Source organism: Nicotiana tabacum, chromosome 19, assembly GCF_000715075.1.
Source record: "Nicotiana tabacum cultivar K326 chromosome 19, ASM71507v2, whole genome shotgun sequence".
Lineage (NCBI taxonomy): Eukaryota > Viridiplantae > Streptophyta > Magnoliopsida > Solanales > Solanaceae > Nicotiana > Nicotiana tabacum.
In genome coordinates this window covers 130,744,852-130,761,930 of record NC_134098.1, presented here as the reverse complement: position 1 = coordinate 130,761,930, position 17,079 = coordinate 130,744,852, and the positions used below count along the sequence as shown (strand labels likewise).

Genomic DNA, 17,079 nt, shown 5'->3' with positions numbered 1-17,079 from the left:
CACGCTGATCTTTGCATATAAACATCGCTTTTGCCCGCATGGGAATTGCCTACAGCCTCAGAAAACAAACTTTTCTACTATGGCTTTTTTTAATATGTCTTTGCACTTTGCACAGCTTAAATAATTACGGGGCTGAGAGCTGAGAGTATATATGTGTATGCTCTGTTAAACTTTTGAAACTATTCAATCCCATCGTACAAAGTTCAATCGATCGACTGTTTTTTGTGTTTACGAAGAAAATCACTACTACACAAGTACACATAAAATCAGCACAGGGAAACACTTAACGTATAGAACTTTATGAAAAAACCACAAGTAAATGACTGATAAACTCTTAAATAATGTTATTATGCTGTGATCATTGTGGCAAATGGTAACATAATCTCATTAGATAATTTGCCTATAGCGATTTTGACGAGGTGTTGTTGGTGTGGGGTCCAAATTCAGGAGTGGAGCTAGAATTTGAAGGTCGCTGGTGCATTTTTGTATTCAACCAAAATTTGCTCTATATATAAGATGCTACTACTAATATATTACTATTTTGTAAAGATATATACATGTATAAATAAAAACTTTGCCGAATTTTGCGGGTGCGGGTGACCCCTCTCTTTACCGCAGAGGTCCGCCTCGGGTTCCAATTAAACTTTTTATATGAAGATTAAATGCGTTTTGGAAATATGTTGTATTCATATAAGTTCGCACCATTTAAGGGTAACACCAGCGTGGTCCTCTAAAACATTTAACTTTGGTCAGAGAAGTCATTCTAAGGCCCTGTTTTCATACGATTATGTTGATGTGCATTGGTTACTCCAAATGTCAGATTTGTTTTTGTCGTGTAAGAAAACCACCACAGTTTCAGATTAGACATGGTATCCCTGCAACTGCAACTTCCGTAGACTTGTCATGTTTCACATAGTTTTCTGTTTTGATGATCAAAACCTCTGCCCCACTCAATAATTTCTTCTCCTGTCACCCAACAGTCTAAAGTGAAAGGTTTTTGAAACGTAAAGAACGGGAATGGCAAATGTTACGATTTCTTAATTTGATACGAAACCTTTTTTGAAAATCTATGCTCTATTTTTCCACATCTATAGTTAGCAAATTAGCAAAGCAATGCCAGTTCGAAAAGAGCTCCAGAACGCTACCCAAACTTCCAAAGTGGCAATAAGCTTCGAGGAATTCATTGTTTACACTATACAACATCAGTTAATCATGATTAAGAAATATATTTACATAAAAGTAAACATTTTAACATATTTTGTAAATTCAGTTTTATGGTGAAATATGTTTGTTATTTAGTGCAAACACTGAGTGTTGATGAACTGCTCTTAGCGGCCCCTGTTTAACTATGGAAACTTTCAGAATTATGTCTCAAGACAATTTTATGAGCAATTACAAAACCAGGATTTTACTATAACACAAACATTAATTTACTGCGCTTCAGGATCCAACCGTCAAAGGATTTCCACATAACTGTGGCCTAACATCCACCGGTCATAAACTCAATCATGAACCTTCAAAAATGTTGAATTTAGAACTGGCTGGCAGATCACAAACTTTCAACTTCATAATATACTCATAACAGCTTAAAAAAACGGTGATACACAACTCTATAGAGAGCTTACTAAAGTTGGCATCCTAATCACGACATACACAACTATATTTAGGTGATTTTTTACCTTTCTAGTTATGTCAAGATTTGATGAACATTTTCCGAAATTCATCATTGGATTTAGGAATTTCATCTTCCGCAGCATCAGTTTCTTCTGATATGGGTTTATCTTTGTCAACCCAACCAAGGGGCCTGACAGTTCTGGGCACTGCGAACGTATTCTTACCTTTGAGCTGGATATTAGATGCCCGCTGATGACTGGAAGGTTGCCCCTGATGCCCCTTGCCCTCCTTAGAACCTTCAGCAGAATCCTTGGCACCTGATTTTGAACTCTCAGTAGTTTGCTCAGCACCTTCACCTGCCATTTTAACCCCATCAGCATGTGGTCGCAGTGAGACAATAGACAAAAATATGCAATTAATAGAAATGCTGACTAGCTTCACCAAGATTCGTAACACATGAAGAGCATTTTAAAAAGAAAGACATAAAACATGCAGAGCAATGAACATTGCTATAATGTAGTTCATTCTGCAGTAAGCTACATCGGGTGCTAAATACCAATAAAAGCTGCAAAATAGTGAGCCATTGCACAAGCCAAAACATAGAAGTGATGGTAGAAGATATCAGAACTAGATATCAAAGCACACAGCAGAAAGACCAAGGAAACCCAAAAAGAGGAGAGAACAAGGCAACAAGAGCTTCCAAAAAGGGAGAAAGATTAAAAGTCCATACTTGAAAATGTATTCAAGCACCAGCAGAGGAAACCAGAAAGAGGGGGTGGGTTGTGGGGGGAGGAACCTTCGTGTCCTTGAAAATTGAAATTGCACTGGCAAGTATGCACCAAAAAGGAATAATCTTTGCATCAATAAGCATTTCTTCACTGTGTTACACATCAGTTGTCTTATCCAAGCGTTGGCACGAAATGAAGAGGTATCTATGAAGCAATGACATTAAGGTAGAGAACGGAACTAATAAGAATGTGCAAAACCAGTGAAAACAACTGAAGCAAGACATAGTGTGATACCTTGTCTTGAAGACACACTGTGAGAATCGCTTCCTTTTTTTCTGCCTTTGGGATCTGACTTAGCAATGCTCAATCTCTTCCCAAGCAAGGTCTGCTTGTTTTTTGCCACGGCTGCAGCCAGGTGTTTGTCATCCGAGAAATCCACATAAGCCAATCCCTTAACACGTCCAAGAAAGAAAACAATTATGACATCACATCTAATATAGATAAGATATGTTCAATTCTATGCACAAGTCCATGAATTTCAAGAACTTCAAAAAACTAATCAATTGTAATAACCCATTGAGCAATCTAGGTCAACGATCTAGTCAGATTCATTTAATTGATTCTGATGATTGCATTCTCAGTGGATCATGAAACTTCAAATTGCTGGAGGTTCAAGCTGTGTCCATACAAGCTGTTCACTTAGCTCGATGTTTGTGCATTCCAACCCAATGCAGGTGACTAAATATGGGTCTCAAATGACAATTCTGCTCCTCCTTTCTTTCTTTATTCTTATCCGTAAAAAAAAATTGTATCTTCCCCCCACCCCCCCACCCCCAAAATTAAATGGCAGGGGCCGAAGTAAGTCATACATCTAATTTTCACGTTCTTATTTTAGACATTGACTCCTTGACTTTTTGCAAAAAATATTCACATATTAAGAACTTTTATATAAGTTTCAGAATGCACAATGTTTAGAAATTTTAAATAAGGGTAAAATTGTTCGCAAAAATTAAAGAAAAACTGTTTGACTTGCCAGATAATAAAATATCTCATAAAATAGGAACCAGGGAGTAGCGGAAAATAAAAATAAAAATACAAATACAAGGGGAACTTTCAATGATCATCAAAACTTGTCTCGGTCTCATAATAAAAACTAGAGGGTAAGTGTTTCTAATAATGTTAGCAAAAGAGAAGGTACTTTTAACACAACAGTGTTGAGACTAAGCAGGTAAGGATAAACTAAATCTGTTTTTTTTTTTGAAGTAAGGAGAATTCATTAAAAGCATCCAGCGAATGCAGGCAAAAGATTACAATTAAGAGATGGTGTCTGCTCATATACAAAGGATAAACTAAATCTGTTGATGTGTGTATGTCTAGAGAAAGAGAGATACCCTTGACTTTCCAGTGAACTTGTCATTTAATATTCGTATAGCAACCACTCCTCCGACATCACTGAAGAATCTGCGTAGGTCGTCATACGTTGCCTGTCTCAGTAACAAACAACCAAGTAACTGAATTCCGCTAAAGCAAGTAATTTCATTCAGGAGTATTTAAACTTCAAGAAACACCAACATACAACTTACCTTGAGGTTAAGATTAGATACAAATGCAGTACACTGGTCATTATACTGCTTTGGTTTTCCGGAAGAAACATCTTTGTTTTCTTTTTTGCTTCCACTCGCTGGTTTGCTGGCATCCACATCTGGATTTGTATTATTTACCTTCACTGAGTCTTTAGCTTGGCCTTTACCATCTTCGTAAGTGATCTTAACATTCTTAGCCTTATCTTTGTGACGTTTAGCAGGAGATTGTTCTTCAATTAAATTTGATACTGGCTTCCTCTTTTCACGCACATTTTTCCTCGAGGAATTGTCTCTATCATCTGCTGGCAGACCAATGTTCTTAGCTTCTTGTAACTTGAATAACTGCAGTTCTTCAAGGCGAGGAGTGACCTGAGACAATTGGAGAAAGGAGAAGCAGATCCATCAGAAATAAAATTCTTACTCAAAATCCACCAATAAGATACTTGGGAACAGATAATTCTCACATCAGAAAAGGAATAACATATGCACCCAAAAAAACCACAAAAAGAGTAGCTCCATCAAAAATGTCTTTCTTACTAAAAAATGTGACTGCACCAAAAAGTAAAAATCATAATTCCGTCACTGACACAAGCTATGAGGCTTTAGGCAACATTAGGAAGATAACTAAATTTCTAACTTTCTTTATATTGCTCATGGAACAGAGTTAGCATAATTACTAATCTTGAGTAATTAGAATGCATCAGAGAGATATGAAATATTTTTCTATAGCACATAAAGGACTGCTCCCTGTATCATCCATCTTACTTTCAACTGAAGCACGAATTAACACACTTATGAGCGAACTCTAGCAGCAATGACATTAAACTGCATTACCTTTTTAACGGCAAGGTCAAAGTCTTCAAGTGCACCATACTCTCTCTCGAAGCGAATCCATGAATTGCATATGTCCTGAATGATTCTGTTTTTTAGAAGAAGGTATCATCTAATTCAAAATGAATAGCAACTTAGGCTGCAAAGGACGATCCAGTAAAAGATAAAATATAACAGATCGCATAGAGGATAGCACAAACTGGAGCCAAATAAAGCATCCAGCGAGAATCTTCTTGATTTTGCTCCCATTTTTACCAAATTATTAAAAAACTGCTTGAAACCAAAAAGATTTCTGGCATATTTTCATTCTTAAAGTTTCCACACTAATAGCATAATCGATGGTACTTAATTAGTTAAGAGGTGTTTCTCGGGTATAAGGTGCACATTTCTTCTCTTAAGAGACTTTATTGGATTGGGCTGATGTGACAAAAATCATGCTTCAAAGCACAAAAAAACTTGCGTACCTCAAATACACAAAGTATTGCAGATAAAAGTTACTTTTCATGGCCCCAAATTTGTTTCCAAATTGACTGTTCCAAAAATATAAAATTAATAAGATCATAACTGAAAATTTTCCCTAGCCCTAAAGGAACTCTTTGCTAAAGTACAGAAGGATCAGATTCAACTGAACCAAGAGATGATGTGTGATGTAGTTTGAGGAAAATTAAGTGCACATGTTATAGGTACTGTTAGCAGATGGTTCAACAGTTTCACAACCAACAAGCTAGAGGTGATAGTCCTAATAGGAGATAGAATTTGACAGCATGATCTAAGTGATTTTGTTACAAGAAGATACCTCGGAGCCAGTCCCAGGAAATCGTTTACTGTAGCATCTCTTAAAGAGGGATCGTGCTTCATTAATATTACCCATCTCAACTTCCATAGCTATGTATCCTTGCCACGCCTCTAGCGTAGATCCGCTGCAAAACAAGCCACATTATAACAAAGAAAATACAAGGAAGAAACTTGGATCAAAACATTAAATTTAAGCATGTTGATGTCTCTAAATGGAACAAGGGAACATCTAATGAAAACCTGATTTTAAGCAGGCTCTCCCAGACACCACGAGCTGCAGCTGAATCTTTCCCCAGAGTTGATTCTAAGCGGGTCCAATATCTGTACATCCGCAATAAACTTTCTGTATTCTTCAGATGTGGAGACAAATAATCTGATGCACGCTGGAAGAAAAGTAAAGAGACTACCTTTAGTTACACTGTGGGTTTCTTTACCCAAAAAAAAGGTTTCAATGTTGGGTTATGTAGAAAAGGAGTTATTTCTTATAACTGATCAGAAAGACTTGAATGAATATCAAGGATGATTGCACAATTAAGATGGTGAATGGTATAAAAAGTTTCAATTACAAATCAAACTGCATTTGGCCTAACATGACTATTGAGATAGAGTTAATGCGAAACTCTTAATTTCATCAGGGGACAGGTGAGACCAAAATTAAATGTTGAATATTTTAGTGATAAGAAAGTGCAGAAGAATGTCATGTTAACTATTTTGAGTTCTATAATACTGGCAAGGAGATGAGCAGGCGAAGCTTGAAATTAGGAAATTGAGAATCCATTGAGGTGGAAAAATCGGAAACACAATAGTCAAGCTGAAATGTGGATGTATAGCAAGTCATGTCACACTTCCAAATATCAGAAATTGTGGTAGTCCAAAGAAAAGAATAGGAGACAATAGAAGAAGGATTAACAGACAAATTCAAAAGTATTGCAAGAAACATTAAGAATCGTGTCAAGACTAATTCTTGGACACACAAAATTGTTAATTAAGCAGTCAACTGTGATAGTGTGATAGTGGACATCACTACATGCCATTTGCAAAAATATCAAGTTGAGCCAACCCTTCTTTTTAATGATTAAAAAAAAATTGAACCAAGCATTGGATCTATTTAAAGCTTACACAGATGGGGAGTTGAGAATACAAAAGCACCACCATTGAGGTTCATAAACCAAGCATAGTTGGTTGTTCTTGCTGTAGAAACTAGAAAGAGCCTGTTTAACCCTTCATGCTTTCATTAACCAATTTACCCTTTTGGTTTACTGCTTGTATACAGGATATTTTACCATCATTAATAAACTTATATACCTTATTAAAAAATCAGATATAGCTGTTGTGTTAAGTCCTTTGAAGGCAAGAATCAACAGCAAAGCAAACAAAAGCTAAAACTGAAATCCAGGGCAAGGGTAAACACCAAGAGGGGGTCAAAATTCTTCAGTAATTTGAAAGTGTACCTGAAAAGTTTCCCGTATAATTATATAATCTAAGTCGCTGCTTTCAGGCCCAGATTCCAACGAAGACAACCTCCGCCTTAAGCCATCAACTCTTGTGAGAAATACATCAAGATACTGCAACAAACATAAATAGATTTATAATCTAATGAACTGTGCATTTAGTCCCTAAAACACAATGCAGCTAAAGGTTAGAACCAACTCTATAAAATCAATCCTAAGATATAGCAACTTAATTTGCAGAAATATCTACGAATTTTCCTTGTTTTCAGAAGTGGGCATTCTCTCTTAAATCTCAAAAGGAGACCACGGGATACAGCAACCAACAAGTATTCTCATCAATGCGCTTCCTAACAAATAAAAGTTTCATTGATCAAGAGACAACAGGATGAGTTAACTTCTGCTAGTTCTCTACGACGTATATTTTGGACGAACAGGTCACTGACAAACTTCCATGAGCATCAGACTTCATTGCAGCAATTGCATTGTCCTAAAGCTAAAATTTGGCTTCAGCAAAGAAATAATAAATCGCACCACCCTAATAAGTGCCTGATGAAGAGAACATAGAGCAAATTTCATTACTGAAATTTGCATATGTTGGCATACAGTGAATCTTTTATTCATTTTGAAGTTCTATCAAATACTAAGTTGCAATTCAAAATTAACAGCAAATTGTCAGCAGTAGTTAAATCTAATATTGCATCACCTCAATAACAGGCAATAGAAGTAAAGGAACAATCCAAAGGATGCACCAGAAGACCTACGTAGTTTTGCACCATAACATAGTAAACATACTGCACAGGAATGGGCGGAGAAAAATTTGACTACTAATAACAATAAAAGGCAGATATGTCCTAACCTCTTCAAAGCTTGAGAAAGTGCACTGTAGGGCCTTCTCGAAAACCTGGAACAATGACAAAAAATTGAATAAGAATCCTGACAGTCACCACAAATACTGATACATGTGCTATTACAGAATGGAAACTAAGGCGCTAAATTCTTCTCATTAAGTTTCACGTAAAAAAGATATCATTGTCTAATACCAAAAAAGAAAAAGAAAAAGGAAAAGAACAATTTGACAGAAATCAAAATAGCAATAACACAGTTATAAGAAAATATAGGAAACGATACACAACAACTACTATTACACCTCAACTCCAAGCAAGTTGGGGAATATATAGCAAACAATCGGGTGTCAAATATCCAATTCTTTTGACAATGAGGGATTTTGTCAGAAAGCACTTAAAACATGCATTAATAAAGGACAGACAGTCAATGCCGGATCTTCAGCAGATAAGTCCAAAGCATAAAGGAACGTACCATTCCAGCTTGAAATTCTGGTAAAAGATGACACTTAAAATCAGAATAAAATTCAGTGATTGAATATCCAGCAAAGTCAAGAATGGAGACATACAGCAGATAGCTCTTCCTCAGAAGCACGACTGCGTTCAAGAGACAGCAAGTATCGCACCCACAGGTCTCCAACCCAGGGACAGTTCCTTGTCGCCCTTTTGTAAATGTCCCGAACAAGACTGGAGGTCTGCAAAGAAAGGCACATAACTTAATCAGTTTTCATCACAATCAAGAAATGAGAAATTAGTTAAAAATCCGGAGAACAAACCTTCAAGGTTTTATCCATGTAGTGAGTATAATCAAGCCAGAGTTCACTAGATATAGGAAATTCAGTTATGGCACGCTCATATAAGATCTGTATCCTCGATGGATCCCCCAATGATTGCTCAAATTTTAAGTAAGCCTGCAGGAAAACACCACGCGTAGAATTCTTAACAGATAATTGAGTCTAAAATATCTGGTAAATTGATCAAGTCCTTAATAGCACAGAAGGAGTTATATTGTACTTAAGTGGTTAAAATTTGGGTTCATCTCACGCAGGATTGCCTAATTTCAACAGTTTTTTCTTTCTGTTAATTTTAGGTACACTAAGGTAAAATAATCCAACCAACCAAAAAGCCTGTTCATGATTCTAGACCGTAACAGTATAAGTTACTCATATGTGACACAATCTTATTCTCGGCTTCTCGCACACAATGTACCTTTACTAAGTCATGATAGCAGACGTATCAATTTAGTCATGATTCCGTGATACTACGACAATTTGCGGGCCATCCAATTTTAATACCTATTGTTGAAGTGTGACTATCATTGTCAAACAATCATTTTTGAGTCCTGTTTCAAAAATATACACGAGAGTATCAGGATATGCACCATAAAGTTTTGAAGCCTTTCCGATTCAGGTGCAACTTTACAAGATATTTGATTCTCAAGATGAGTCCTGGCATTCATCATGTCGAGGGCCTTCTGATATGAAGAGGCAACATGTGGCGAAAGCCCATCCAAGTTACTGGAGTCTGCATCAAGATCGGCTCCCTGTTTTGCTTCCCAAGCCTTGTATGTGTGAAGAGTTGAACTTAGATCAGCAAGAGGGACAGACAACTGGCGATGGAATAAATTCCTAATACGCTGGACCTGCTTCTCTCTCAACTACATCACAATGAAGCAAACATCCAATAGCAAATATCAACTATAAAATGTGGGAAATAGATACAGATCAAGTTATCATTTTGAACATTGTCCAATATAGTAACCGAATACCAACGTCATATAGCAATCGTATTACACGAGAATACAGAACAGGATATCAATTGAGGAAAGTTCTAAGTTCTAGACCCAACATTCTTTGATTTTCAGCAAAGGTACTAGTACTAGAAGGCAGAGGCATCTTTGTGAGACCAATACCTCTGACCTAACATTCGAGTCAAAACCTAACTAACTGAAGTTACTAAAAATAGATAGTTTCTCGACATCAACTCAACCAAATAACTACACTGAATGGAATATTATGCGAACTCATAACACAAGAGGGAACAACTCAATATGTGCTTTCTTTTTCTCGGCCTTCATTCAATAACGAAAATAGGCTTTTCCCGTATACTTATATACGACATTTCAACCTGCTACCAGTTGTTGAAGTATGCTATATAAAGGGAACTCCAATATTAAGCCGTATCAGTCCCATGAACCAATATGTGCTTTCTTTTTCTCCGCCTTCATTCAATAACGAAAATAGGCTTTCCCCGTATATAAGTATACGGCATTTCAACCTGCTACCAGTTGTTGAAGTATGCTATATAAAGGGAACTCCAATATTAAGCTGTATCAGTCCCATGAACCAGTAAAAGCAACCGAAGATTTGAGAAACACCTTTTCTCTTTTTTTCTTTTTTTTTTTGAAATGGTAAAAGTTAAGATACACCTCTTCTTTACATCTGTTCATGATTTCTTGAGAGTCAAACCACGACACAAGTTTAACCCATTTTTGGAGTGGGGAGTGATAACTGGTTCAGAGGAAGAACAACATGGCTCAGCAGCATTTTTTATTAGCACATTCTTAATTCAGAGGGGGAACATTAAAAGCCCGTAAACTCTCAGAAACAGTGATTTGGAAGAAGCCCTATTAGATGAATGGCAGCAAGCTCCTCAAGAACATGACTCGTGATATGAGCAGGGAAATATGAACAAAGACATGTTGTATGCTTGCAGGAAAAACAAAGAGGGGGTGCATAGTGATAACGACCTTAAGGAAAGAGAAATGCTCCCTTTTCCTCACATCTGGAGAGGTACACAACCTTAAAAGAAAACAAGGGCTAAGGAAAGAACTGCGCTCGTTATTAATACCAACAACAACGCCTTAATCTCAAACTAGATAGGGCTAGCTCTACTATAGCTTAAGAAACGGCTAAAGAGACAACGACGCACATAAAAGGAAAGAAAGGAAATTGTCAAGCTCTTACGTCCGCATCAGTTTCATCAATTGTGAGGAAAACATCTTGTTCGAATTCCCTGTATAATTCCCATATCCTGCTGCCTTCAGTAACATGCAAACCGGCAGCTACAAGGGCACGCTCAAAGAGATTTCTTGCCTTTGAAATTCCACCGACGGAACGTGTACGGACTGATTGGTCATGCTCTTGAACAAAACTTAAGTAGTCACACCACAAAGCAACAGACTGCATCAAGCGAAAAACAATCAATACATTTATTTTGATTCAAGCAAAACCCATTTCATTGTCCTCGTTTTTTTCTGATAAGGTAATAATTTTATTATTGTTGGCCCATTTCAACTCATAAAAGCAGTAATTGTGTTAATTTTTCACATAAAAAAAATATTTAGGATTAAAAAAAATTCCATCTAATTGATAACCGAGAAATCCCCAAAGGCCAGTGGCGCACGATTTGAAGCTCGGTGAATGGACCCATCCTCTACCCTTCTCCACTTAACTACCAGGCTTTTGTCTATGGCAAAGATCCAACCCGTGACGTGCGCCTAGCCCACATATATGCACTGCGCTATTAGCACCATACCAAAGCCTTGGGGGCATATTAGGACAATTCTTGTCATGCAGATATTTCCAGAATATCAAAGATAAGTTTCTTTTCCAAAAATTCTTCATAAGCAAAAAACGACTTCGAATTATTACTTCTTTAATACGATTTCCGTCAATAAAGTTGTTCTAAATTCTAATAGCAGCATGAGATTTAGACAACTTTGAAATAATGTAGAAATATTGGAAGTCCTTCACATAACCATCCTACTATGAAGCAGCACAATGAAAAGGATTATTAAGGTATCTGAGAAAGATTTCCAACAGACCCTTCTACCGTTCTACTTTACCAAGGGCAGGCTTCTGTTATCTTTTGCGTCTTTTGCAATACAAAGAAATATTTGACAACTATATCCTTGAGATTTTCCATCAAAGTCATTTCAATAAAGGCAAGGCAACTCTTAAACAATAAACAGGGCACGTTCAACAAAGATTAAGCTTATCTTAAAGTCACTAGGCACGGACAAAGCAATTATATTTTGGATCTCCCAGTGAGCCATCTTGCATATAGCACATACAACAGAAAGCATTAGTGTTTTCAATCTAGAACCAGATCCTGGCTTGCACCTTAAATTCTTTTCACGCTTTTAATTCACAGTGACATTAACACACTACTTACAAGATAGTCAGACACCCCATGCTCAAATAGCTTCTCAATTGCAGGGAGAGCCTCGGGTCTGCAAAACAAACATGCAAATAAAAATATAAGAAGGCAGCAAAAGTGGTTTTTTTTTTCTATTTCATTATGTGTCATAGAGCTAAACAGGCAAAATATATACACGAATGAACAAATCAAGGGAATCTCTGTGTGTCTCAAAAATTATCATATTACATGAATAGTGTCAGAATAAACTCAATGTCATTTACATATATATCAGCCTGTACAAGCAAACCCATCATTTTTTCTAACATCTAAATCTGTAAGAGAAAAGGTCAGATTTGAGCATTACGCCATAAAACGTTCTACTCCATTTGTCTTCACCCTCCCATGGAGTTTCTCCATTCTTTGTCAAAATCTCCTCCCCATCCTTTTTCAACTATGGCTCATATACTAAAGCTAATTCGTTAACTCCAAATCTAAAGAAGTTTCTCTAGTAAATAAAGATCTGTTGCAGATTGGAAAATCATAAATACTTTCCATTTTCCCCTAGTTCTTTATCCACTCTGCACTCCCTTTGTTTTAAAGATTAGAACTCTCCAGTCGTTAATTTCTTCAGTAAGGATGTTAAAGTTGATGCCATTAATGACTTCTCTCTCTTGAACTTCAATAATAAGCTATTCAGAAATCAACAACAACAATAATAATAAAGTCAAAGTGAGTGAACAAACATACAACAAGAAATGAGATGCCCTCTTCATCTATGTCTGTTTCTTTTATTTTTTTCTCTCATCTTATCTTAAAGTGCAGACTGGTACATAGACATTCTTCAGATAACATGTAAGAAAAGTTACAAATTAATCAGAACAGGTCATGCAAGCTATAGAGAGGATCGTCTCAGCAAGCATGCATCGCCAAAGTGGAGAATAGCGAGCAGGATGGTTACATGATCTCAACATGGTGTCAAATCAACTTTTTTCAGAAGGTCGAGTCAACTTGTTAAACGGAAAAAAGAAAAACCCTGTTCAAAGAAGATTATGTACTATGTGTTCTCTATTTTAGCTTGGGAAATAGAGATCTCCAAACGAATTTGGATCTTCCCTCAACTTCAGTCTTGTTCACAGTAAAGTGGAAATGAGAGAACAATAAAATGTAGCAGTTGGATAAGTATTATTTGGGAAAGGAAAATACAAAATTTACAGAACAAACGTCCTGCTTTTTATTTCCTCCGCTCCCTTACTAATTAGAGATCCAACTGAGCATACAGGAGCACAAGTCTCTATAGGAGAGCAATACAATGTAAAACATACAGAATAAGTTCCACATAAATCTTATGTATTGTCCTTTCCTAGCCTTTCTATGGCCCTAACCTATACCATCTTTCATGCTTATCTACTGCCTTTCTATCACGAAGAACCTAAAGACTAAGTATGCCTCAATATCGTACAGATAATCTGTAAATCATCAAACAACATCCATTATTAAACAAAAAAGAAAAAGAATTTAAATAAGAAATAAATACAGTAGAAAAAATGAAAAGCGATACCCCGAAGAAAGAGATGTCTCGTCTTTAGTCCACTCCTGCCACATCTCAGAACTCAAAGGAAAAATAGTATTCATGGCTTCCCTTGCTTGTCTAAGCTTCTCTATATCCCCTTGCTTCCTTAAAGCTTTTATGTACTACACAGACACAAAAAAACATCGTATCATCAATCTCTAAACAGACAAACACACATACTACAGAAAATACAGAAAACAGCTCCAACTGATAATCGCTTCCAAAATGAAAAATCATTTAACCTCATAGAAAAAGGTAAACCAATAGTTTTAGTGAGCATTCATGGTGTGTTTTGTACAGAGGAAAATGTTCTCCACGAAAAGTTACCTTAGTCTATGAAAAGAATATGTTACCACCAAAATGGTTAAATGACTTTTCGCACTTGGACAGAATTCATTTTTCTTTACCAATATCTCAACTCTTACTCATATCACTTATTTCAGTGATCACCTGGACATAATCATTTATCTATTTTTTTGATTATTGAGAAACTGTCTAGTCCAACCTTTAGGACCATTCGAAAGGAGTAGTGGGCCTGCCGCTCTACCCTTCTCCACTTAAACACCTTATTTCGCATGGCCCAGAGCTTGAACCTGTGACGTAAGTCACAAGTCCCTCAACCTTTGCCACTTGAACTAAGCCCTGGGGTCTAGGCATTATTGTCAATCCCGTACTCAAAAATGTCATCAAAATACTATCCTTATACCTTATCTTACACCTTGTACGATTATCTGTTACTCCAATAGATAATGATTCGCAAAATATTCTCCATGGAACATATATTTCTTCCTACTAATTTGTGAATGAACATAGAGTGAGAGAGAGAAATACTTGAACATGAGCATCGTAATTGGAAGGGTTATTTAAAAGCTCAGTTTGTAGAGCTTGAATTTGTAGATTTTGCTGTGCGTCATCCTCTGAGTCGGAATCGGAGTCGGAATCCGAATCGGAACTTTTAGTGGATTTAGGGGCGTCGAGCATGTCTTCGTCATCGTTTCCGGTGGGATTTTCGTCGGGAAGTTGAGGTGGATGGGTAGTGGAATCTAGGGTTACGGTTTCCGCCATGTTTAAATTTTTACTTCAGCTTCCCGAAGATAGTTCTGCAGAATGTATTGCTATAAAATAGGATACTTGTGTGTCGCGATGCGACGCCGTTGAAAAGATCACTGTTCTCAATAGGCGTTTGGACATAAAAATGGTAGTTTCTAAAAAGATTAAAAAAAAGTATTATTTGGAGTTAATTGAAAAATAGTATATTTGGAATTGAAATTATGTTTAGATATGGATTTCACGAAAAAATATTATAATGCTTGAGTGGAGAGATAGAAAATTTCAAAAAAGTGATCAAAACTAATTTTTGATTTTTGAAAATTTCAGTTTCGAAAAATTTCAAAAACTTGTAAAATTTCATAAATAAGTATTTTTTTTTTTAAATCGAAAAAGGAAAAAAAATATCTACGTACACACAGGTCCTTAGTTGTGGTTGTTCGGAAAAAATAAATTATTTCTTAAATATATTTCAAATATTTTTTATTAAAATTTATGATTTAGTACTTTTTGGTATATGATTTCTAAAATATAAAAATATTTATTCACAAACTAATTACGTTCTAATTTACAATAAATTAGATACTCTAAAGCATGTGAATTTTTATTTTATTTTATTTTTTGGCTAAAAGGAAGTTTTATTCATAATATTGGGAGTAGCATTTCATTAGTAATAGAGGTAGTAAAGTTACTAAGAACATTTAGGTTACCACTTTTTGCTAAATCATTACAAACGCATAGTAGTATGCTTTGTAGAAACTAATCTATCTTTATCTCTGCTAGGACACAAAGTCCGATTTTTTCTTAAATATTTTGTTTGTAATACTTCTAAATTTATTTTTAAACTTTTATTACTGAATTAAAAGACGTAGTAAAGAATTAAATGTGTTGAATTTATGTTTTTGGATCGTGAACTTTTTTTGTGACAGTAAAAGTATTAAAATGGCAAAATAAAATTTTTTTTTTTTTTTGCACGAGAAAAAAAGGTTACTCATTCAAACAAATAATACCCCGAATCTTGAGATGTTTTAATAATTTTAAATTTGCAATTCCCTATCTATATATAACGAGTTAATAACTTTCAAATTAGATTTTCGATCATTTGGTTTATAAGGTACTTCGACTACGTAGTTATGTTACACTATGAACTCAACTTACTAAGAGTAAGGTTTAATTTTCATTTGTGAGTTTAGAACTTGAAAAAAGAAAAATTAATATTAATACAAAGTTAGTTGAAGAATAAGAGAATTATATGTATAGGGGATAACCTATCAAAAAGTAGATAGTTTTTTTGGTACATCTTTTTTTATTATATCAAGGGAGGAAATGGAAAAGGAAAGGAAAAAGAATAGGATGATGCTATGATATTGATGGGTGTTCGCCTCCATCTTAACCGTATAAAATGAAGTTGAATCTTATTAACGAGTCAAAGAAATCAATATTCACATGTGATTTTCAAAATGAAACTGAACATTAATTTACATAATCCATTACACTAATCATGTTTTTCGCATGACACTAAATTACATACAGAAAATGGTTACATTACATAAGTTTCTTGCAACATAACATTAAGTAACACAAATTAAACTTAATTAACTCACAACAACACAGGTGATTTAAAATAAAAAGATCACAGACAAAATATCACATGTGCACTTCTTTACATTGCAGCTTTAGTAGCTTTAATATCTTCACCACCAGCAGCAGCATTCCTTTGTTCAGAAATACTAATCACCTTAGGCTGCTTCTTCTCCTCCTCAGCCAATTTTGGGACAGTAATATTCAACACTCCATTCTCCAAATGAGCTTTGATTTGTTCCAAATCAGCATTTTTAGGAAGCCTAAATTGTCTCCAGAACTTTCCAGAAGTTCTCTCAGCTCTGTGCCATTTTTCACCTTCAACTTCCTCCTCTGTTTTCCTTTCCCCACTAATTCTCAACACTCTGTTTTCTTCAACCTCTATTTTAATATCCTCCTTTTTCATCCCTGGAATGTCAAGAGAAATTATATGTTCTTTTGCTGTTTCTTTCCAATCTGAACGAGCTAAAGCGATTGTTTGATCAATTCCCTTAGGAATTGCAAGTGGGGTTTGTTCAAGTATTTTGAAAGGGTCTTCTTGTGGGAACATTAAGTCCCAGAATGGGCGTGTGTATGGCATTGAAGCTTGGGTTTGTGAGGGTAAAAAGGCTATCACCATTGTTAAAACAAGAACTTTTGCTTTCTCCATTTTCTGTTGTATTGTATAGCTTAGATATTTGAACGGATTTTATAAGTATCCACTATTTTGACGATGTATTTTCAGTGAGATTTTTTGCTGATTATAAGAATCGCATAGTTGCTGCTTATATAGATGTTGAAACAGAGGCAGAGTGTGGTTCAGGAAAATTCTAGGATTGGTCTACAAGTTTCTGGAGCAGGAATTTGCATGGCTTGACTATTCTCGATCATTCAAGAGGCTGAGAGAAGTAAGAA

General features: G+C 35.7%; 2 protein-coding genes across 6 annotated transcripts; both read right to left on the bottom strand.

The window, feature by feature from the left end:
* Positions 1-1,509: 1,509 nt before the first annotated feature.
* On the bottom strand, positions 1,510-14,724 carry LOC107775018 (uncharacterized). 5 transcript variants are annotated; one of them, XM_016594682.2, is made up of 17 exons: positions 14,389-14,724; positions 13,546-13,679; positions 12,021-12,078; positions 10,811-11,026; positions 9,226-9,501; positions 8,621-8,755; positions 8,414-8,539; positions 7,859-7,903; positions 7,003-7,116; positions 5,792-5,934; positions 5,553-5,676; positions 4,760-4,834; positions 3,926-4,294; positions 3,734-3,826; positions 2,637-2,793; positions 2,345-2,546; positions 1,510-1,970 (listed from the first exon to the last, which is right to left on the bottom strand). In XM_016594682.2, the coding sequence occupies exons 1-17, from the start codon at positions 14,620-14,622 to the stop codon at positions 1,967-1,969; spliced, it is 2,505 nt and encodes an 834-aa protein (XP_016450168.2). In that variant the 5' UTR covers positions 14,623-14,724; the 3' UTR covers positions 1,510-1,966. The 5 variants fall into 5 exon arrangements, with proteins under 5 accessions (XP_016450168.2, XP_016450169.2, XP_016450167.2 ...); XM_016594683.2 differs by having other exon boundaries at positions 2,411-2,546; XM_016594681.2 differs by lacking the exon at positions 2,345-2,546.
* Positions 14,725-16,053: 1,329 nt separating this feature from the next.
* Positions 16,054-17,016, bottom strand: LOC107775020 (18.1 kDa class I heat shock protein-like). Its single transcript, XM_016594686.2, has one exon. It carries the CDS (start codon positions 16,832-16,834, stop codon positions 16,268-16,270), a length of 567 nt encoding a protein of 188 aa, XP_016450172.1. The 5' UTR covers positions 16,835-17,016; the 3' UTR covers positions 16,054-16,267.
* Positions 17,017-17,079: the final 63 nt, after the last annotated feature.